The 22,941-nt window shown below is 42.0% G+C and overlaps 4 protein-coding genes across 9 annotated transcripts in view; 2 read left to right on the plus strand and 2 right to left on the minus strand.

Annotated features, from left to right (window-relative positions):
* The window catches only part of fancm (FA complementation group M), a 76,239-nt gene extending 73,413 nt beyond the window's left edge, over window positions 1–2,826 (minus strand). For all 4 annotated transcript variants that reach the window (XM_055864232.1, XM_055864233.1, XM_055864230.1 and 1 more), the window contains exons 1-4: window positions 2,007–2,826; window positions 1,737–1,909; window positions 828–905; window positions 408–566 (exon numbers count right to left, since the gene is read on the minus strand). In XM_055864232.1, coding sequence (XP_055720207.1) covers window positions 408–566; window positions 828–905; window positions 1,737–1,909; window positions 2,007–2,733 — 1,137 coding nt within the window. In that variant the 5' untranslated portion in view covers window positions 2,734–2,826. The remainder of the gene's footprint in view (window positions 1–407; window positions 567–827; window positions 906–1,736; window positions 1,910–2,006) is intronic.
* A 64-nt stretch (window positions 2,827–2,890) lies between these two features.
* iqcc (IQ motif containing C) lies at window positions 2,891–8,168 on the plus strand. The gene is made up of 5 exons (XM_055864236.1): window positions 2,891–3,116; window positions 3,870–4,010; window positions 6,876–7,206; window positions 7,335–7,459; window positions 7,584–8,168. Exons 1-5 carry the CDS (start codon window positions 3,081–3,083, stop codon window positions 7,617–7,619), a joined length of 669 nt encoding a protein of 222 aa, XP_055720211.1. The 5' UTR covers window positions 2,891–3,080; the 3' UTR covers window positions 7,620–8,168.
* Window positions 8,169–8,234: 66 nt separating this feature from the next.
* On the plus strand, window positions 8,235–13,838 carry LOC129812572 (doublecortin domain-containing protein 2C-like). 3 transcript variants are annotated; one of them, XM_055864238.1, is made up of 5 exons: window positions 8,235–9,063; window positions 12,508–12,547; window positions 12,660–12,725; window positions 12,858–13,010; window positions 13,257–13,838. In XM_055864238.1, exons 1-4 carry the CDS (start codon window positions 8,882–8,884, stop codon window positions 12,870–12,872), a joined length of 303 nt encoding a protein of 100 aa, XP_055720213.1. In that variant the 5' UTR covers window positions 8,235–8,881; the 3' UTR covers window positions 12,873–13,010; window positions 13,257–13,838. The 3 variants fall into 3 exon arrangements, 2 of the variants coding, with proteins under 2 accessions (XP_055720213.1, XP_055720215.1); XM_055864240.1 differs by having other exon boundaries at window positions 13,414–13,838; XR_008753029.1 differs by lacking the exon at window positions 8,235–9,063 and adding an exon at window positions 10,845–11,492.
* Window positions 13,839–15,938: 2,100 nt separating this feature from the next.
* On the minus strand, window positions 15,939–21,543 carry tmem234 (transmembrane protein 234). The gene is made up of 5 exons (XM_055864237.1): window positions 21,486–21,543; window positions 19,966–20,117; window positions 19,747–19,813; window positions 19,469–19,561; window positions 15,939–19,306 (listed from the first exon to the last, which is right to left on the minus strand). The coding sequence occupies exons 1-5, from the start codon at window positions 21,496–21,498 to the stop codon at window positions 19,194–19,196; spliced, it is 438 nt and encodes a 145-aa protein (XP_055720212.1). The 5' UTR covers window positions 21,499–21,543; the 3' UTR covers window positions 15,939–19,193.
* Window positions 21,544–22,941: the final 1,398 nt, after the last annotated feature.

Consider the following 22,941-nt stretch of genomic DNA (forward strand, 5'->3'; position numbering starts at 1 on the left):
ACAACCACAGTGCACGCTGGTATGCAGCTTCTCACTAAATTGTTAGAAATAATGAATTAAGTTGTACCACACGGAGATGGCAAAAGAGAATGTTTACTTCCAAGTACGGTAGAGTTGAAAAAAACATCCTGCAAAAACAAATCTCTGCCAGAAGATGGTGACAGTGCACCAACACAAATATCACATAACCCAGGGTCAAAAGGGAACCAGCCTCAGAACCCACTCCTTCACCACAAAGTTCAAAAAGCTAACAAAATATAGACGTTATTATTGTGTTTTGGAAGGCTCTACAGCTGTCATACAGATAGGAACACTGTTTACCTTTCTAGTTGACATAAGCTACATCACATTTCCAGGAAAACAATCTGTGCCGCCAAGTCTGATATGAGAGGATCTATGGTGCCTACCTGTAGGTAGAGGGCCTGGTGCCCGGCCAGCGACTCCCCCAAGGGAACCACCACCTTCTCCAGGCTGCGCTGGTGGGAGTGGGCCTGGATGTCAGGGCTCTCTTCAGACCGCAGCTCAATGTGGGAGATCAGCAGGTTGGATATGACTTGCTGCACTGACTGCAGAGGAAGACAGTCCCGAGTGAGCTGATAGATTTCTAAGAAGTAGGTCATTTGGGTGATAATCCTACATAACGTGAATACTATTGAGGTGGAATATAATTTCTGTTCTCTTGTAAATGGTTGAAGTGGTACATCATTACATAATGCCAGTGCATAATGTCATGTTAGTCCATTTAACACCCTTTTGCAAGCATCATAAGGTCAAAATAATAGTGGTAAACATCCTCAGAGTGTTGTGGAAGAGGCTGTGCTGCTCACATTTGAGTCTCCACCTGGCGTGGCGCTGAGTGCCAGGATGCGAAACTGTTGAGTCTGGCTCCCCAACTGTCTCACCACCTGAGGAGAGAAGCAGCGATAACATCCCATTATTCCCGCAATTTAACAGTCTAAATAGAGAATAGCTTTAAGGTGTCACAAAAACAATATCTGAGAAATAACATGGCGGTTTGATTGGGGGTATTTTTCTCACAAGGCCTCTCAAACGGGCACCTCTGCTGTTGATAATTATTGCTGCCATCACCAGCACATTAGAGGCTGCTGCCCTATATACATAGACTTGAAATCACTGGCCACTTTAATAAATGGAACACCAGTCACTTTAATAATGTTTACATATTTTGCATTACCCCTCTCATATGTATATACTGTATTCTATTCTGCTGTATCTTAGTCTGTGCCACTGACATTGCTCGCCCATATATTTAAATACTCATAATTCTATTCCTTTACTTAGATTTGTGTGTATTGGGTATATGTTGTGAAATTGTTAAGATATTATTTGTTAGATATTACTGCACTGTCAGAGCTAGAAACACAAGCATTTCGCTACACCAGCAATAACATCTGCATGTGACCAATAACATAGGATTCGATTTGATTTTGGGGACAGCAATTAAAATAAGCATCTGGGCTGTATTGTGTTTTATTGTATGCATGTAATTTTGTCTTTTAATGTCAATGTCAATGTTAATTACTTTTAATCATCTATTAAATTCTATCAATCAATCAATTCCCCTGGTGGTAACTGGAGCCAGTATCAGTTATAGAACAGTGGTGAAATAGCTTACCTCTGGTCTGTAATGGTCATTGACATAAATGGAAAGTTCAACACAAACGTCCTTAGTTAAAGCAGAAACATTCCCAGGTATGGTTTTAAGTGTTAGATACCTGGCAATAGGCATGATTCCCCAGTGCCTTGTGAGCCTCGTCAATCACCACACACTTGACGTGCAGCGCGGGGCAGGTAGCTCGAGACAGGTCGTTCACCAACACCTGGGGAGTGAGGAAGAAGACGCGCCTGGACCTCCACAGTTCCTGCCTCTGCTGAGCCTGCGTGCTCCCTGGTGGAAAAGGACTGGAAATGTCAGACAAGAGACGTTTTATAGCCTTGCCATGGCCCTGTTTAAACGCGTTTAAGGTACATGTGTGGCAACTTACCCGTCAACTCTGCCATGTGTGTCTGTGGAATACCCATCACTTTGTAGCACGCTTCTATTTGTTGTGCCACCAGCGGTTTTGTTGGTGCCATGAAAACGATCTTTCCAGATGGATACCATCGATAAAAGTTGTACATTACCACAGCAGCAATAAAAGTCTTGCCCAGGCCAGTGGGGAGGCATACCAGCGTATTCTGAAATAAAGCTGCCTCCGATATCTTTAGTTGGTAGTCCCTTATGGGATAGTTGGTGGGGTAGATCCATACCTTTGCAGAGGAGCTGTCAAGGCCAGGGAAGTCTTTGTAATATGTTGATCCACTTGAGCTCATCTGTGTGAGACAAGTACTCTCAACATTTGTTGTGTGTTCACTCTGTTGTCCAACGTTTCCATCAATTTGCAAAGACTTTTCCGCCTCATAAACAGCAACTACCATTAAATCATCATCATCTTCATCAGCAGCAGCAACCTCCTCGACATCTCTCACCTCGTTGTCAGCTGTGGACCCTTGATCAAATTCACCCCATAGCGTGTTACGGGGCGCCGGGGGTGGCAAAGTTATACCAGTCGCCCTCTTCTGAGTCTTGACTGAGGCTGCTGTGCTGCCCCTGCTGTTTTGGGTTGTTTTTCGTCGCCCGGAAGACTTCTTTACATTATTCGTTTGACTAACCTTTTGCGGAACAGATGCTCCCCACGTCTGGAACAAAGTCATTTGGTTCACACCACTCATTTTCGCGTGTGGCGTTGATTTTTAGCAAGAAGCCATGCGGCAACCCGACAGCCAAATATTTTTGGACAGCGGTAGCGTTACAAAGTTTGCAAAAATAAGTACTTCCGGGGTCGCTCACATATTTTTCAAAATAAACACCAATAACGACATAACGCAGAAATGACTAATAATAGCTTTGAATATATTAGAAATATAGACGTGTTTCCAACTTATAAGGAGATGTTGATATATATTTTAAATTACACTTTTCACGAAGGGACTTTTCATTTTCACTTGACGTGTTGTGACCCCGGAAAAGGAACAAAAATCGGTTTATTTCCCGCGCACTTTGCCTCGTTACCATAGCAATGGAGGGAAGCGAGTGGATTTTTATACTATTTCAGGTAAAAACAGCTAACTAGCTAACTAACTAGCTGGCGTCTCCAAACAAATAATGCCCGTTTGCTTAACCGTGTTGTCTTGCTACTATAGCTGCGTGCATGTTGTTTGAAAGCAGCTTCAAAGCTAACTTTAGCTAGTGTTGGCTGGCAGTGGGGAATGAGTGTGGGTGGGAGGTTACTAACTAAGTTACTAACTAACGTTAAACGATGCGTTCTAGCTGCTAGCTAAATACAGTATTGTAGCTAACTACAGTCTCTGTTGAACAGGGTTGTATTCACTAAATGTATGTAGCTAGCTTTTTATGATAGTGTAGATTCCCTGTATTTGAATGTACTCTGCCAAACGGTCTGGACCTTTATGGCACAGTAGGAAAGTGTACTACAACATGCTCTGTAACATACAGTACAGTAGCTAATTGTTTGTTCATGCCCTAGCTGTACCCATGCTCTAACGGTAGGTCGATTATCCCAAAAGCCTCCTTCATTTGATGGAAGTGTTTCATTGGGAATAGAGGCTTCTCCGGAGAGGTGGAATAATGTGGCCAGTGCCATTCTGTATACAACAGCCCCTGCCAATAGGTCTGGAGGGACCTTAATGGCAGAGGTGGTAATCTGCTCTCCCTGTTACTGAATGGTTGTTGGCTCAAACCTAGCTCTAGTTGTCAATTGCTACACTACTACTAGCTAACAAGTTTAACCTCACCAGGTTTTGTAGCTAACACTTAACACAGTGGTCACCTCATCCCTTTCCCACAGGCACGCGCTCGTGGATATCTGATGAGAAAGGAGATCAACTGCGCACGTTCAGAGTTTGAGGACATTGTGAGAGATATCGATGGAGGAGTGAACCATTTAGATTGGAAGGGGAACATTATTGCCATTCCTCACTTCAAAGACGTAAGCATTTTAGGGTTTCAAATCGAATGTTATTGGATGTGTACACACATTTTGCAGATGTTATCGCGAACCAGCCAGCTCAACCAGCTTCATGAGGAATGCTTTTCTAACAGTCTTGAAGGAGTTCCCACATATGCTGAGCACTTGTTGGCTGCTTTTCCTTCACTCTGCGGTCCAACTCATCCCAAACCATCCCAATTGGGTTGAGGTTGGTGATTGTGCAGGCCAAGTAATCTGATGCTGCACTCCATCACTCGTCCTCTTGGTCAAATAGCCCTTACACAGCCTGGAGGTGTATTGGGTCATTGTCCTGTTGAAAAACAAAGGATAGTTCCACTTAGCTCAAACCGGGTGGGGTGGCGTATTGCTGCAGAATGCTGTGGTAGCCATTCTAGTTAAGTGAGCCTTGAATTCTAAATAAATCACAGAGAGTGTCACCAGCAAAGCACCCCCACACCTCCTCCATCATGCTTTGCGGTGGGAACCACATATGCTGAGATCATCCGTTCACCTACTCTGTGTCTCAAAGGTACGGTTGTTGGAACCAAACATCTCAAATTTGACTCATCAGACCAGAGATGAGCGCTTGATGGTTTTTGCGACTGCACTTTCAAAGTTCTTGAAATGTTCCTGATTGACTGACCTTCATGTCTTAAAGTAATTTCTCTTTGCTTATTTGAGTTCTTGCTATAATATGGACGTGCTCTTTTACCAAATAGGGCTTTCTTCTGTATACACCCCACCCCCCACCCCACCCCACCACCGCCTTATCACAACACAACTGATTGGCTCAAATGCATTAAGAACAAAAGGAATTACACAAATTAATTTCAATAGGATCCCTGATATAATGTAAATGTTATACATTACCCTCTCTCCCTCAGTGACATGAATAAGTATATTACATATTCTCAGAACCCAACAGTCCCCCCTCTTGAACAATAGCTGTTCAACTTATTTAAACTTGGAAATGAAGTTGGAAGTTTACATACACCTAAACCAAATACATTTAAACTCAGTTTTTCACAATTCCTGACATTTAATCCGAGTAAAAATTGCCTGTCTTAGGTCAGTTAGGATCACCACTTTATTTTAAGAATGTGAAATGTCAGAATAATAGTAGAGAATTATTTATTTCAGCTTTTATTTCTTTCATCACATTCCCAGTGGGTCAGAAGTTTACATACACTCAATTAGTATTTGGAAGGATTGCCTTTAAATTGTTTAACTTGGGTCAAATGTTTCGGGTAGCCTTCCACAAGCTTGCCACAATAAGTTGGATGAAATTTTGGCCCATTCCTCCTGACAGAGCTGGTATAACTGAGTCAGGTTTGTAGGCCTCCTTGCCCGCACGATTTTTCAGTTCTGCCGACAAATTGTCTATAGGATTGAGGTCAAGGCTTTGCGATGGCCACTCCAATACCTTGACTTTGTTGTCCTTAAGTCATTTTGCCACAACTTTAGAAGTATGCTTAGGGTCATTGTCCATTCGGAAGACGCATTTGCGACCAAGCTTTAACTTCTTGACTGATGTCTTGAGATGTTGTTTCAATATATCCACATCATTTTCCTCCCTCATGATGCCATCTATTTTGTGAGGTGCACCAGTCCCTCCTGCAGCAAAGCACCCCCACAACATGATGCTGCCACCCCCGTGCTTCACGGTTGGGATGGTGTTCTTTGGCTTGCAAGCCTCCCCCTTTTTCCTCCAAACATAACGATGGTCATTATGACCAAACAGTTCTATTTTTGTTTCATCAGACCAGAGGACATTTCTCCAAAAAGTACGATCTTTGTCCCCATGTGCAGTTGCAAACCGTAGTCTGGCTTTTTTATGGTGGTTTTGAAGCAGTGGCTTCCTCCTTGCTGAGCGGCCTTTCAGGTTATGTTGATTATAGGACTCGTTTTAGATGTCCTAACTTGCCAAAACTATAGTTTGTTGACAAGGAATGTGTGGAGTGGTTGAAAAACTAGTTTTAATGACTCCAACCTAAGTGTCTGTAAACTTCCGACTTCAACTGTACCTTCCTCCTGCAGATTACCATTATCTTCTGGTGAAGCCCTAAGCACTCAATATTTCAATAGGATCCCTGATATAATGTAAACGTTATAAATGACCCTCTCTCCCTCAGTGACATGACTAAGTATATATCATAATCTCAGAACCCAATAAGGCAAAGGGTGGCTATTTGAAGAATCAAATATAAAATATATTTTGATTTGTTCAACACTGTTTTGGTTACTACATGATTCCATATGTGTTATTTCATAGGTTTGATGTCTTCACTATTATTCTACAATGTAGAAAATAGTAAAATTAGAGATAAACCCTTGAATGAGTAGGTGTTCTAAAACTTTTGACCGGTAGTGTATATGATAGTGTGTGTGTGTGTATAGACATTATGGAGTGACAGTATATGAATAGAAAAGGTACAGCAGTAGTTATATAGGTTGTGCCTTCATTAGAATACAGTGTATATACATGTGAAGTGGGTAAAACAATGTATAAACACGATTAAAGTGACCAGTGTTCAATGACTATGTACATAGGGCAGCAGTCTCTAAGGTGCAGGGCTGAGTACCGGATGGTACTAAAGTTCAGGGCCGGGTACTAGGTGGAGGCCGGCTAGTGGTGACTATTTAACAGTCTGATGGCCTGGAAATAGAAGCTGTTTTTCAACCTCTCGACCCCAGCTTTGATGCACCTGTACTGTCTCCACCTTCTGGTAGCGTGGTGAACAAACCGTGGCTAGGGTGGTTGAGATCCTTGATGAGTTTGCCATTCTGTCGAAGACCGTAAGTTCTGCCTGTCATTTTCTGCACAGTTTGTGTATCTAACAAATGTTATTGTACTCTACCATACAGGATGGCCCATCTGGTATCTTCACCAAAAAACATGTGGAAGAAGCAGCAGACAGGGGAAGCCATCCTCTGGAGCAGCCAGGGGAGAGAGAAGGGGCACAGCTTATGTCTGATAGGCTAGAACCGGAGAGAGATGACCCCTACAGCCATGGACAGGCATCCATCTCCAGGGGCTCACCCAGTCCTTCTTCTTGTCCACCTGGGGGTGAGGGGGAGACTGAGAGCAGTCAGGTTGAGCAGCTGGATGGAGGAGGCATGCTGGAGAGCACAGGGGATACGACCACTGTCTGGAGCAGTCTGGGTCGAGATGTGAGCTATGGTTGTTTTGAGAAAGGTAAGGTGGGTCAAATAAAAGTGTAGTGTGTGTGAATCCAAATATGCTTGTTTTTAGAGACTTTATACTCATTGTTTTTAGGGCATGTAAGTTAATGACTTGCTCTGAACGTGTCTGCCTTTTCCCAGGTTCCCAGCGGTGGCGTAGTCTGGCCCAGGACGAGCCCCATACCCCCGAAGCCTTGCAGCTACACAGGAACAATCTGGCCATGGAGATGCTATGGCTTCAACAAGCTATTGCCAGCCGTAAAAAAGTGAAAGCCGTTTTCTCAAATTTTATGTCATTTGGCGCATTGTTTTCATTGATTGTGTTGAAGAATAAGACCAATATTCAATGCAAGGTTAACAATTGCATTATCTTTCTCTTCTCTCTCTCAGTACCTGTCACTGAAAGAGAGACTGAATATTTCCTAATGGCAGAGGACCAAGGAGAGGCTGTTTCTCTAAACTGGACAATGATCTGAAGGACTGAATCTTTCCCCATGTTGATAAATGAAATTATGTTAACGATACATAAATAATCATATACCAAATAAATTAATCTAGCTATCCCACAGTGGGAGGGGTATAATTAAATGTATAATTTTGGGGGGGGGGTATTTATTCAAGATGTGTTTGAGTGGCACAGAGTGAATGTTTGGGGGAAACATATTATGAATAATGTTTATGTGTGTAACTATCCATTGATGACGTGGTCAAATAATATATTCAAGCTATGTTTTTTAACAATAATACTTATGTTGTTGCTGTCAGTGCTATATGTGATGTCGCTTTACGTCACTGCTATTGTCTTCATCGTTCCATATAACTATGGTGATCTCCGTTGTTTTCAAATAAGATATGGGTGAGATTCAAGGGAATTCCTGCTGCCTTTAGTTTATCTCAGGTGATCCACGCAAGCTCGTATTTCCCATTGAGACCACATACTCAATACAATCATTAAAGTGCAGTTATACAGTTCAACATACTGTCCTTGTTTGTGGGGATATCGACAACACCAAAGCTGCTTTCTTGACAGCCCATACAAGGTCAAGCAAGGGAGAATGTTTGAAATGGATGAATGGAAAAGGTATTCCAACTCCCTCAAGTCAACTCCCAGAGCCTAACCTATTGTAGAGGGGTTATCCCTGAGCTTTAAGTACTGTTTCCGTTGTACATACTACAGAACTACCATTAGGCTTCACTTGTGAATTTGACCATGTCAATTTCCACAGGTTTTGTATGTTTTTTTTTGTGTGTGTTTTTTTTAAGATGATGCATTGTTTTATGGTTTCTTTATTCAGCTTACAACACTGTCCCCTTGCTCTCTGACTATTGCTCCTGTATTCTCCCTCTTGTCGTTCGTTGCTGCTGATGGTTTTGCCCACAAAGCCAGTCATTGCTGGCCCTGCTGCCATGGCAACCAGGAAATACTCACAGCCGCCAGAGATGTGTGTGTGAGAGAGAGAGAGAGATAGCAGCGGGAGAGTCCAGAGCTGTGAGAGACCACCACACAGAACACAACAACAGAAGGGGGTCTCACCTTCTAATTCAAACATTTCGACACTCTTCTAGCCTTCTAAGGTTTGAGTGTATGAGAGGTGGTGTGTTAGACCCCGAGCAGATGGGGACAAAGACAGCATCTGGTGAAATGGCTTCTAGTGGGTCAGCAACTCCTGCCTCCGGTCAAGAGCGTGATGGTCTACATGAACGGTGACTCCTACTCTGGCAGGAGGTTCGTGGTCAACCATCGACAGGTGGCCACCATGGAGGCATTCCTCAATGACGTGACCCACTGCATCCAGGCTCCACTAGCCGTGAGGACCCTGTACACCCCCGTCAGGGTCAGGGAGCTGCATGACCTCCAGACCGGGGCCAAGTACGTAGCTGCAGTCTTTTGAGAGGTTCAAGAAGCTGGAGTGAGTAGTAGTCTACCAGGCAGAATTATGAATTCTCTAGAAATTGTCTTAATTCTACCCCTGTATGTTCAATGGCATCGGTCCATTTATTCATGTCTACCATGTATGTCTATCATGACGTGTGTAAATGTCTAGCTCCAGTAGGTTACATTATTTGGTCCGAATGAACGTTTCCTATGTGATGTATGCATTGTGTGCCTAATGCACATGAAGCTAGTAAACTATTATGCAAATATTTTCATACAGACATGGGTCAAGCGTTCTATGTCTCATTGACGTCGGTGATGACGTGTGAACCCTCCATACAGTTATTTGACCACAGGGTTGAAGACGCAGCCTGTACCCAGAGAAGGAGCTCAGGTAAGGTTCAGTATGGTTTTCTGTGTGTGGCGGCTCTCCGCCGGGTCCATCACTCGTTAGTCCATGCCTAAACCATCTCGGACTCGCCACTGGAACGCTCCGAGGGAGATGGTCACGCTAGCACACCCACTCAAATCAGGTGGATCAGAACCGGTACCAAAACAAATATGAAAATAAGCACCCATAATAACATCAAAACATCAATGTTCTGTGCTGTATTCAAGCTGTCACCCAGTGTCTTAGGTAATTGTTGGCCCATTTCAATAGCTCTCTCTATCATCAGATACATTCGTATATCAAAGGAGGACAGATCTTGTCTTGATGAGGTAATATTATGCAAGGACTCTCGGACGTGTCACGGATGCTTGTCATACAAGGCCATTTCAAGCGCAGCATCTCATTAGGGTTAGGGTTATATGTTTTCCGCACAATGGAAAGTGCTTGCTTTTTATTCAGTCCAATTGGTTGGATAGCAAGATATGAATGTATTTAATTTTCAGCTGTGGAGTGTGTGTACTGCTTTGGAGCAATATCGTACTCCTAAAAATAATATAAATCTCCATTATCTGACTGGGACCAGAAAGGCCACCATAACTTGCCCGTCAGCATTCTTTCTCTACACCACTGAGTTAATATGAAACAGTAGAAAGGCAATTGTGTGACACTTGGGTTGGCACAGATGTTGTTTTGCCACTGTGTTATCAGGGCTCTGAACATGCCTGGGAAGGCCTGATACACAGCCTACAGATGTAGGATCTTAGTTTGAGCCAGTTTGCCACAGCAGGTAAATAATCCTGCAGCAACAGGAAATGTGAATTAGCATGTGGATTATAATTCATGGCCATTTTTATTGGGGTTAATACATTTTTCATTAGGGCAAATCAAGTCTGAATTTTCAAAGTGGAAATTACAAACCTTTAAAAACCCAGCAAACTTTTTTAAACAAGTTTGCATTTCCTGCTGTGCTGCAACAAAAGAGTCATGAAATTAAGATCCTACATCTGTACGCAGCCCCTCACTGGCAGCCCCCATGCCTACCGCTCGGTTGAAATACAACAACGTTGCATAGTACCACATCAAAGTGAAAACACTGTAGAAACATTATCTGTCTATGGCTAGGTTTAGTTTGAAGTATTGATTTATTGTTACATTATGTGGTCAGAAACAATGAGTGATATTAACAGGGCTTGCCTCAATAGCCTCTGGACCTAACAGTAAGGTCAGTGGCCGTTTTGTGGACGGAGTGGCTATATTGTTAGTTATTCATTCAAGTGGGGCACTCAATCTGTCTATGTAGATGTGTTATTGGCCAGGATGATGATGTGTGTTGCCATGGACACTGCCCTATGACTGAAGGGTGCGTGGCCATAAGTGATATTGTGAAATGTCTGTGGGTGAATGTTCTGTAATTAATACAATTGGTATTTGACATTTGAGTCATTTAGCAGACGCTCTGATCCAGAGCAACCTACACAAGCAATTAGAATTAAGTGCCTTGCTCAAAAGGCACAGACTGATTTTTCACCTAGACGTCTTGAGATTTGAACCAACAACCTTTCAGTTACTGGCCCAACGCTCTTAACTACCTGGTGTCAAATCATATCAAATGGGATAGTTGCTATATTAATGATTGTTTATCAAATTGTATTATTTGGCATTCACTGCTCAGAGGAGGTTGTATTTCTGCCTTGTCTTTTTTTCTGACTCACAAATCTATCTAGAACTACAGTGCTGTAGTTTATTTGTAAAGTATTCTGTTATCTTTTTGTCCTAGGCAATATTACTCCACAGAGCGAATGTGTCAGCAAAATGGAGAAAGTATATTCCTCTACCCTGTATCGTAAAGTGAGTTTCCCTATTAACCGTCTCACTGCGCACGGCTCCAGTGTGTAAATTGGCCTTCTCTGTGATTAGACCGAGGATCTGATCCAGGTCTCGCTGCCAGGTCCTGGGAATGATGAACCGGAATGGGAAGCAGAGGAGATCTCCATTGTGGAAAACACTGTAGAGGAACGCACACAAATAAGTTGTATGTTTCTATGTGCAATGTGTGTACTATTTGAGATTATGAATGGTCAGACACAAACGCACACACACACACCACACATACTCATACAGGCACGCATAGAAACACACTGAGACTGATCACATAGGACAACACAGCTGTCACACCCTCACAGCATGTTTGACCTATTACAGGTAATGGCAGTCTAATGACCTAATGGTACACAGATGACAGTCTCTCCAGGGCAGGCTCCAGGCATAAGCGACATAAGCGGTCGCCAGGGGGCCCACGACCCCAAAAAATAGGAACTCAGTGTTAAGAGTTAGAATAGTAGAATACACAAGGTGGAATTTCAGAACTTGGTTCTGCTTCAGCAGGTCTCCTTTTGTTATGTCAGTCACTGACCGTCAGTTAATTAGCTATGTCAGCTAACAATTAGCAATGTCAGCTAAGTAAAACAAAAAATGTCTCTCTGCCCCATGGCAAAATGAGTAGAAATGCATGAAATGTGTTATAAAAAATTGCCTAACTTCTCTCCGCCCGATGGCAAAATGTGTAGAATTGCATAAATTAAAACTGCAACATTTCTCTACTCCCCATGGCAAAATGGGTATGAAATGCAGGAAATTAAGTTTACAATTTAGATTTTTTGTTGTTGCCGCCAACCAAATCTCACTTAGGGCCCCCGAAAGGCTAGAGGCTCTCTGACCCCATTAGTGACCCCCTGACCGTTGACCCTGCTACCTCTTAGGCTGTGCACTCTAGAGGGTGTGACCGTGTCCAGCGCAGATGAGCTGGCAGTGGGAGCAGAGAGGTTCAAGAAGCTTCCCTATGTCGAGCTGTCGGTTCCTAAAGCCACTGAGATGTATGGATGGAATTATCATCATACAGACGTTTGAGAGAAACTGACAATAGAACCGCTTTTAGACAGACAAGACTAAGACTAGTGTGTGTATTTTATTCTAAATAAAATATTTAATATTTAATATTTAATAAAATATCTATATTACATGAATTTCAATTTTCCATTATTTTCCAGAATTTACCCTGGAATTAGAAGGCTGTCAAGGAGATATGAGGTAAGCTACTCTGTGCTTATCATCTACTGATTCATATTTTATATTTATTTTGTCTGTAGGACAATTGAGCGTGGTAATAAAGGTACACACGGTCTCCCTTTGTCTTGCTCAGGGCAGGAAGGCAGCCAGGGGCCCTGAGGACAGATACAGGGACTCTGCTCTCCTGGACTCTCCAGAGGTACAGTCGAAACACTGTAGCAAAAATGTAGTGAAAATGTGCTTTTCTTATAAGTCCAGGTAGCCCCGCCCTGTTTGTCTGTTTTCTTCCATTTGGTGTCTAATGAACACAACTCTGATGTTGTGGTTCCAGTCGGACGGAGGGTGAAGTCAACGGGGGATGAAGTAGGGAAGACGACACTCCCAGCCATCCAAAGGTGACCAAAGAAGGAGGTGAGCGCTATCTTCTACGCCAGACCAGTGAGGAACAGAGCCCAACCTAGGCCTCTGCCAAGGAGTGGACCAGGTAAGAACACAAACTCAAATTACCTGGGGGGCAGTGTCAGTCTTGCTGTTCTCACAGAGGGCCTGATTTGAATAGGAATTAGATATCAGAAGTGGAACCACAAGAAAGCAACTTGTGGGCATGATGTAGCCCCTGGGCCACATGTTTGAGACCCCTGGCATAGTATAAAGTATTGTATTCATGATTGTGTCTGTACACACTTACGATGATTGATCGTTCATGTCTCTGTGTGTGTGTGCAATGCAGTCCAGGCCAGTGTGTTCAAAGGATGTGTACGGAGGAGGAGAGAGGAGGTGCAGGGGGCCGAGGAGGTGCTGGAAGATGAGAACACAGCAGTAGATCTCCCTGTTGACCAGGTATACCTCTTTTCTCTCCTCCACTCTATTGTCCTCCTTACCCAAAGTCCTCCGTTCCAGGACAGCAACCACCCGCTCCACTCCGCGTTCCAACTTCTAACCCTCAGGTTCCAGATGCAAACCAGACTAAAAAGCAACTGATACAAGCACTCCTTTGTACCCACCGGCTAAAACATGTTAAACACTTGGCCCAAGTAGGGATAGGGAATGAAATGGTGCAGTATCTGATTTTCGCATGCATTCTATTGCCTGAAGAAGAAAATAAATCTATGTACTATCTGTTTTTTTAACATGTTACCCCTGCCTGCAACCAAATTTCCCTCTGGGGATTAAGTTTGAGCTGTTATTTCTTCCCTTAAGCAGTGTAATTGGACCATCTTTCACTTCTCTCCTTGAAATGATGTATGAGGTATATTATACTGATAAAATATATAAATGCAACATGTAAAGTGTTGGTCCCATGTTTCATGAGCTGAAATAAAAGATAAGCTCACAATAAGCTTCTTTGTCTAACATTTTGTGCACAAATTTGTTCATATCCCTGTTAGTGAGCATTTGTCCTTTGCCAAGATAATCCATCCACCTGACAGGTGTGGCATCTCAAGAAGCTGATTATACTGTGCTTGGGACAATAAAAGGCCACTCTAAAATGTGCAGTTTTGTCACACAACACAATGCCATAGATGTCTCAAGTTTTTAGGGAGTGTGCACTTTGCATGCTGACTGCAGGAATGTCCACCAGAGCTGTTGCCTAAGAAATGAATGTTTGTTTCTCTATCATAAGCCGCCTCCAACATCGTTTCAGAGAATTTGGAAGTACGTCCTACCAGCCTCACAACCGCAAAACACGTGTAGGGCATATTTTGGGCGAGCGGTTTGCTAATGTCAACATTGTGAACAAAGTGCCCCATGGTGGCGGTGGGGTTATAGCATGGGCAGGCATAAGCTATGGACAACGAACACTATTGCATTTTATCGATGGCAATTTGAATGCACAGAGATACTGTGACGAGATCCTGAGACCCATTGTCGTGTCATTCATCCGCCACCATCACCACGTATTTCAGCATGATAATGCACGGCCCCATGTCGCAAAGATCTGTACACAATTCCTGGAAGCTGAAAATGTCTGTTCTTCCATGGCCTGCATACTCACCAGAAGTGTCACCCATTGAGCATGTTTGGGATGCTATGGATCGACATGTACAACAGCGTGTTCCAGTTTCTGCAAATATCCAGCAACTTTGTAAAACCATTGAATTGGAGTTGGAGAACATTCCACAGGCCACAATCAACAGCCTGATCAACTATGTGAAGGAGATGTGTCACACTGCATAAGGCAAATGGTGGTCACACCAGATACTGACTGGTTTTCTGAACTTCCTGACAGATGTCGTGATGTTGCTTTAATGTATCCACATAATGTTCCATCCTCTGATGCCATCTATTTTATGAAGTGCACCAGTCCCTCTTGCAGCAAAGCACCCCCACAACATGTTGCCACCCCCGTGCTTCACGGTTGGGATAGGGTGTTCTTCCGCTTGCAAGCCTCCCCCCTTTTTCCTCCAAACATAACGATGGTCATTATGGCCAAACAGCTCTATTTTTGTTTCATCAGACCAGAGGACATTACTCCAAAAAGTATGATCTTTGTCCCCATGTGCAGTTGCAAACCGTAGTCTCTCTTTTTTATGGTGGTTTTGGAGCAGTGGCTTCCTCCTTGCTGAGCGGCCTTTCAGGTTATGTTGATTATAGGACTCGTTTTACTGTGGATATAGATAATTTTGTACCTGTTTCTTCCAGCATCTTCACAAGGTCCTTTGCTGTTGTTCTGGCATTGATTTGCACTTTTCGCATCAAAGTACGTTCATCTCTTGGAGACAGAACACGTCTCCTTCCTGAGCGGTATGATGGTGTTTATACTTGCGTACTATTGTTTGTACAGATGAAGGTGGTACAGATGAAGGCGTTTGGAAATTGCTCCCACGATGATCCAGACTTGTGGAGGTCTACAATTTTTTACTGAGGTCTTGGTTGATTTCATTTGATTTTCCCATGATGTCAAGCAAAGAGGCACTGAGTTTGAAGGTTTGAAAAACATCCACAGGTACACCTCCAATTGACTCAAATTATGTCAATTAGCCTATCAAGCTTCTAAAGCCATGACATCATTTTCTGGAATTTTCCAAGCTGTTTAAAGGCACAGTCAATTTAGTGTATGTAAACTTCTGACCCACTGGAATTGTGATACAGTGAAATAATCTGTCTGTAAACAATTGTTGGAAAAATGACTTGTCATGCACAAAGTAGATGTCCTAACCGACTTGCCAAAATTATAGTTTGTTAACAAGAAATTTGTGGAGTGATTGAAAAACGAGTTTTAATGACTCCAACCTAAGTGGATGTGAACTTCCGACTTCAACTGTATGTAAGGTTTGTTGGTCTGGTGTATAGTTTAGCAAACTGGAATATGTGTTGTTGTGTTTATCTTTTAGAGAGTGGCAGAGAGAGTGGAGGATGAGGGTCTAATTGGCAGAGATCCTCCTCATTCCAACAGCAGAGATCAGGTGTGTTTCTTTCTGGGATCGCTTTATTCCTTGAGTAACATGAGGTTTTATCACAGTGAACACAAGATGTTGAAAGACTTCTCTTCAACATTTTTTTAACCAAACATATACTACCTTTCAAAAGTTTGGGGTCACTTAAATGTCCTTGTTTTTGAAAGAAAAGCTACTTTTTTGTGTCCATTAAAATAACATCAAAATGATCAAAAATACAGTGTAGACATTGTTAATGTTGTGAATGACTATTGTAGCTGGAAATGGCAGATTTTTTATGGAATATCTACATAGGCGTACAGAGGTCAATTATCAGCAACCATCACTCCTGTGTTCCAATGACACGTTGTGTTCGCTAATCCAAGTTTATAATTTTGGATTAAACAATGCCACTTTATATAATGTTTACATACCCTACATTACTCATCTCATATGTATATACTGTACTCTATACCATCTACTGCATCTTGCCTATGCCGTTCGGCCATCGCTCATTCATATATTTGTATGTACATATTCTTATGCATTCCTTTACACTTGTGTGTATAAGGTAGTTGTTGTGAAATTGTTAGGTTAGATTACTTGTTAGCTATTACTGCATGGTCGGAACTAGAAGCACAAGCATTTCGCTACACTCGCATTAACATCTGCTAACCATGTGTATGTGACAAATAAAATTTGATTTTGTCTGATGAAACAAAAATAGAACTGTTTGGCCATAATGACCATCGTTATGTTTGGAGGAAAAAGGGGGAGGCTTGCAAGCCAAAGAACACCATCCCAACCATGAAGCACGGGGGTGGCAGCATCATGTTGTGGGGGTGCTTTGCTGCAGGAGGGACTGGTGCACTTCACAAAATAGATGGCATCCTTAGTATGGAAAATTATGTGGATATATTGAAGCAACATCTCAAGACATCAGTCAGGAAGTTAAAGCTTGGTCGCAAATGGGTCTTCCAAATGGACAATGACCCTAAGCATACATCCAAAGTTGTGGCAAATGGCTTAAGGACAACAAAGTCAAGGTATTGGAGTGGCCAGCCTTGACCTCAATCCTATAGAAAATTTGTCGGCAGAACTGAAAAAGCGTGTGCGAGCAAGGAGGCCTACAAACCTGTCACCAGCTCTGTCAGGAGGAATGGGCCAACATTCACCCAACTTATTGTGGGGAGCTTGTGGAAGGCTACCAGGAACATTTGACCCAGGTTAAACAATTTAAAGGCAATGCTACCAAATACTACTTGAGTGTATGTAAACTTCTGACCCACTGGGAATGTGATGAAAGAAATAAAAGCTGAAATAAATCATTCTCTCTACTATTATTCGGACATTTCACATTCTTAAAAAAAGTGGTGATCCTAACTGACCTAAAACAAGGAATTTTTACTAGGATTAAATGTCCGGAATTGTGAAAATACAGTTAAACTCAGTTTTGGCTAAGGTGTATGCAAACTTCAGAATTCAACTGTATACATACAGTACCAGTCAAAAGTTTGGACAAATATACTCATTCCAGGATTTGTTTTTATTTTTGACTATTTTCTACATTGTAGAATTTTAGTGAAGATATCAAAACTACGAAATAGCACATTTGGAAACAAGTAGTAACCAAAAAAGTGTTAGAAGAAACTCAAATATATTTTGATTTGTTTAAGTAGCCACCCTTTGCCTTGATGACAGCTTTGCACACTCTTCCTTCCTTGTCACAACACAACTGATTGGCTCAAACGCATTAAGGAAAGAAATTCCACAAATTTACTTTTGAAGGGAGTAGTACATAGCGTTGCACGAGATCATCAGTTTCTTGGCAATTTCTCGCATGGAATAGCCTTAATTTCTCATAGTAGTTATAGACTGACGAGTTTCAGAAGAAAGTTCTTTGTTTCTGGCCATTTTGAGCCTGTAATCGAACCCACAATTGCTGATGCTCCAGATACTCAACTAACCAGTTTTATTGCTTCTTTAATCAGAACATCAGTTTTCAGCTGTGCTAACAATGGTAAAAGGGTTTTCTAATGATCAATTAGCTAATCTAAATGTATCATTTTAAAAGGCTAACACAACGTGCCATTGGAACACAGGAGTGATGGTTGCTGATAATGGGCCTCTGTACGCCTATGTAGATATTCCATTTTTTTTATCTGCCGTTTCCCGCTACAATAGTCATTTACAACATTAACAATGTCTACACTGTATTTCTGATCAATTTGATGTTATTTTAATGGACCAAAAATTTGCTTTAAAAAAAAGTGTATAAAGAAAATTCTAAGTGACCCCAAACTTTTGAACGGTAGTGTACATTGAATGTAAAGAATTCCTCTTCATCAAAATAAACTTGGAAATATACAATATGAAATATTTTATCTTACAAAAAACAGCAACGTCCTCTGATTGTACAGTATAAGCTTTTTGTGTTAAATGCCATTATTTCTGAAAAAAAAGTGCAATAAAACAGCAGACTACAGTTTTTCCACACTCAACATATCACCTTGCATGGAACGCCTTCGTAGTTTCATATCAAAATAAGTTACATTAAGACATTACAATGTAATAACGGTTTCTCTGACCTTGGTATACAGTAGCAGCACTGTGATTTCAAGATGTGAACTCTAGTTGGTCTATTTTCAACACTAACACATTGACTGTGGTCTTCTATAGGCCTATAGCCTAGTGTTTCTATGGGCAGTATTCACACAGCATGCCAGCAAAGTGGCAAGAATGGCTGGCTCGGCATTAACTAGATAGGCAATACATCTGGACCCCGGCTGGAATAAACCCTACTTGAACACTGTCACAGTTGTTATAAGGTGTGGGAGCCACAACATTGTTCATGATGAGTTCCCACTAAGCTCATTTGCATTCTCTTCTACATATTGTCCAATCACTCTACTGCCTGGCTGGTATAGGTCAGGATTGTGTCCAGTAGGGAGAAAACGTTTTGAAACAGGGACTGGGGAGGTAGCTTACTACTTGAACTTGTCCAATAAGAAGCTCTCATTTTCATTATCTGTTACAAAATGTTGTGTTCTACAGCGATATGCTTTGGTCCCTTTGGATAGCCTAAACACCGCTGTAGTTGAAATATGTTATGTGGCATAAAGTCACTTCTATTGAAGACATAACTAAGCCTATAGAAAGTACCCTAGACAAGAAACAATAACTTGAACTAGGTGGTATGGGATAGAACCTTTTTAAAATGTGTCCAGTCATCCTTTTTTAGAGCGAGACCCATAGAGATATACAGTACTGTGCTGATACGGTATCTATTTCTATGGTGAGACCTTCGTGCCATTCTGCTGCCCCTTGCTCTCAGTCTCACTGATGGAGCTCGCTATGCATAGAGTGATGCCCACCATGGTGAGGACCATTCCTCCAACAGCTCCTGCAACAAACAAACACACAGAGACAGCGTGTGAAAAATGAGACAATTCTCAATGCTATGTGTGCTAAGGCTAACCAAACAGCCCAGAGAGCGATGGCAATGTTGTAGAATGTGTGCCATTATGTTTGGAGAGTGGTGACATCATAACCACACAACACTTACCTTTCCCTCCAAACTCCTCCCCGAGTAGCTTCCCAGTGAGCATGGTGAAGAGGAAGGTGAGGGAGTTGGCCACGGGCACAGCCAGAGACAGATCTGTATGAGGGGAGGAGGGGGGGGGGGGGGGGAAAGGGTGAGGAAGAAAAATCTGCATCTAGGGGCAATTTCAATCATGTGATTTGGAGATAAGAGAAACCTGAGGAGGATGAGATTGTGAGCGGTCGATGTGTAAAACAGTCATACTGTAGTTCAACATGTCTTAGTAGTAAGATGTAGCTAACCTGTGGTGGCAAGAGTGAAGTAGTACACCAAGGACCCACTCTGATTCAGTAGGAATGGTATCAGGTACTGCAAATGTAAAGGGACACTTAGGCTACATCTGCTATAAATAACAGGAAAAGCATGGAAAGTGCATTTGCATCAATTAAGAATTACATACAAGACTATAGGCCTAAATGGAAAAAGTTTTAGTCCCTCTCCAAATACAAGTGTCAATTTACCTTGATGTTTAAAAACAGGAACTTAACCTCTGCCAGGAACTGAAGAAACTTGTTATCATTTTTCACATGTTCAATCCCCTCTGTGCCTCTCTTCAGAAATGGGTTGGTGCAGCCCCACAGCACAGCTACCAACAGGAGGCATAGTACCTCCACTAGAAATGAAATGTCTGTCAATCATCTGTCTTGATTAAATTGGATTCAAACTGTTAATTATAAGTTTAGGATAAACACAATTTCAGTTGATAATGGTACTCATGTTGGACAAACAACAATGCCTATGTGCACTGCCAACAACCACTCAATTATTATATTTGCCTTGTCACCTAAAACCCTCAGACTTTTACAGATGCACAATTGAAAGCATCCTGTCAGGCTGTATCACCGCCTGGTACGTCAACTGTACCGTCCGCAACCACAAGGCTCCCCAGAGGGTGGTGCGGTCTCCCCGACGCATTACCAGGGGAAAACTACCCGCCCTCCAGGACACCTACAGCACCTGATGTCACAGGAAGGCCAAAAAGATCATCAAGGACATTAACCACCCGAGCCACTGCCTGTTCACCCTGCTATCATCCAGAAGGCAATGTCAGTACAGGTGCATCAAAGCTGGGCCCGAGAGACTGAAAAACAGCTTCTATCTCAAGGCCATCAGATTGTTAAACAGCCATCACTAGCACATTAGAGGCTGCTGCCTATAGGCAGTCTAGAAATCACTGGCCACTTTAAGGAATGGAACACTAGTAACTTTAATAAGGTGTACATATCTGGCATTACTCATCTCATATGTATATACTGTTCTATACTATTCTACGGTATCTCATTCACTTAATGTTTACATATCTTGCATTACTCATCTCACATACTGTATTCCATACTTCTATCTTAGTCCATTCCATTCCGCTCTGACATCGCTCTTCCAAATGTATATAGTCTTAATTCATTCCTACTTAGATTTGTGTGTAGTGGGTATATGTTGTGTAATTTGTTAGATATTACTGCACTGTCGAGCTAGATGCACAAGCATTTCGCTACACCCGCAATAACATCTGCTAATCACGTGTATGTGACCAATAACATTTGATTTGTCATTATGGCCAGAAAAGTGAGAGTACAAAAAGATAAAACTCTCTAGCTTATGACATTTGCTCAATATGTATTTTACACAACAGGTGTTACACATACATATTTCCCCACGGTCTGTTGAACTGTTCAAAACGTGTGCATTTAACGTTCATGTAAATATGTTCAAACTCTTTTATAAATTGATTGAAAGCTAGCTACAAGTTACTAACTTTTGACTTTCCCTTAGCTAGATAATGCTACCCGGAAGCTGCCTAGCAAAGCCCTCGCTAATTCGTTTTCTCTTGTAATCACAGTTATTATAACCTCAGTAAATAATAAATTCAGCAAGCTCGGTTTCATTGTATGACTAATACAATAAATAAGGACTGTTAGAGAGCAATGTGTAAGTATATAGCTACGCTAGTATACCCGATTTACTCGCTAGTTACTGTACTTACCCACGGACACCATTGTTAAACACGAGTACTGAGTCGCATTCAAGTCACCTACGGTAAACAGTTCTACAACGTTGGCTGAACACTCCGTCAAACGTAGTAATTATATCTGATAGTTTTATTTCAGAAGCGAAATAAAAGCATAAAATGTAAATATATATATTTGGTCAACCATTATGGTCTTAATCAATTTACTGTAACATCTTAAACTGGAACAGACAGTTTGAAGTACTTTGCAGATATAAAACAAACAGACAATCATATCAGTCAAAAATATCAAATTCCCAGTTTATGCTAGAACACCAACTTTATAAGAGGTTTTTAAAAATAGGTTCTATTTCACTCAAAATTCCATGACATAGAGTAAGACATTAATGCCAGATTTAATAGGTATTTTTATTTGATTTTATTTAACCTTTATTTAACTAGGAAATTCAAGCAAATATAACTCATTCACCAATACATTTCTTGGTATTAGGTTGTAAATCACAGCTGGCCTGGTAATATTTGCTGCCTCCACCCCTTTTTTGCTTCCACTTATTCAGTTCCAGCCGTTACCACGAGCCCATCCTCCCCAATGAAGGTGGCACCAACCTCCTGTGCTCTTCATGGTTATTTGAGCAATAGGACTGTAAAGTTCCCAAGTGTAAGCTGACTCCTGTGGTATTTACATATTGGCAGAAATCGATTTAGGTATTTGTATTTTGTGGCTTTTGGCAAATGCTTTCTAATGATCTAAAGTGCCGCTGTTGCTAGTGCCTGCAAACACACAGTCCAGTTCAAAGTGAATGATGGCCAAATAGCTTATTTGCATATAAGCCTACTGTAGCTCTGCTTGACTATGGTGCACAGGTCTGTGTAAAGTCCGGTGCGGAGGTCCATTCAGTTCGCTTGAACGTTTGCTACGATGCGGAATGGTTTGTACAGATTAACACGTTTCCCAAAAACGTTCTTGTATGTTCTTGAACAGCCTTTGACCTATTTTTGCTTATGTTTGGTGTGTGTGGCAAGGTGTGGGCTGAAGCAATGAGTGACATATTTAAAGGGCAGTGGCCATGCTGACAGTGTTCCCCAACCCACAACCCAACACCTCCCAGTTTGTCAACTGGTCGTTCAGTACAGCACTGTTTCTATTCAAGTGAACATTACATAATGTAAAAATGTACTATCAATTGTCCAACCCACGGCTTCTAAAGAATTTTCACAAATACTTTATTCCACATCATTCCCAAACATTCCATGAAAGTATGAAAATGACCAGATCTGTCACGAATATCACCGAAATTGGCTCCCCTTCCCGTTCGGGTGGCGCTCGGCCATCGTCGTCACCGGTCTACTAGCTGCCACCGATCTTTTTTTCCCTTTTCGTTTGGTTTTGTCTAATTGTTTTCACCTGTTCCTTGTTGGGGTTTTGGGGTGGTTGTTATTTAAGTTCGATTAGCCCGTTTGTGCGGGCTTG

Source organism: Salvelinus fontinalis, chromosome 16, assembly GCF_029448725.1.
Source record: "Salvelinus fontinalis isolate EN_2023a chromosome 16, ASM2944872v1, whole genome shotgun sequence".
NCBI classification, from domain to species: domain Eukaryota; kingdom Metazoa; phylum Chordata; class Actinopteri; order Salmoniformes; family Salmonidae; genus Salvelinus; species Salvelinus fontinalis.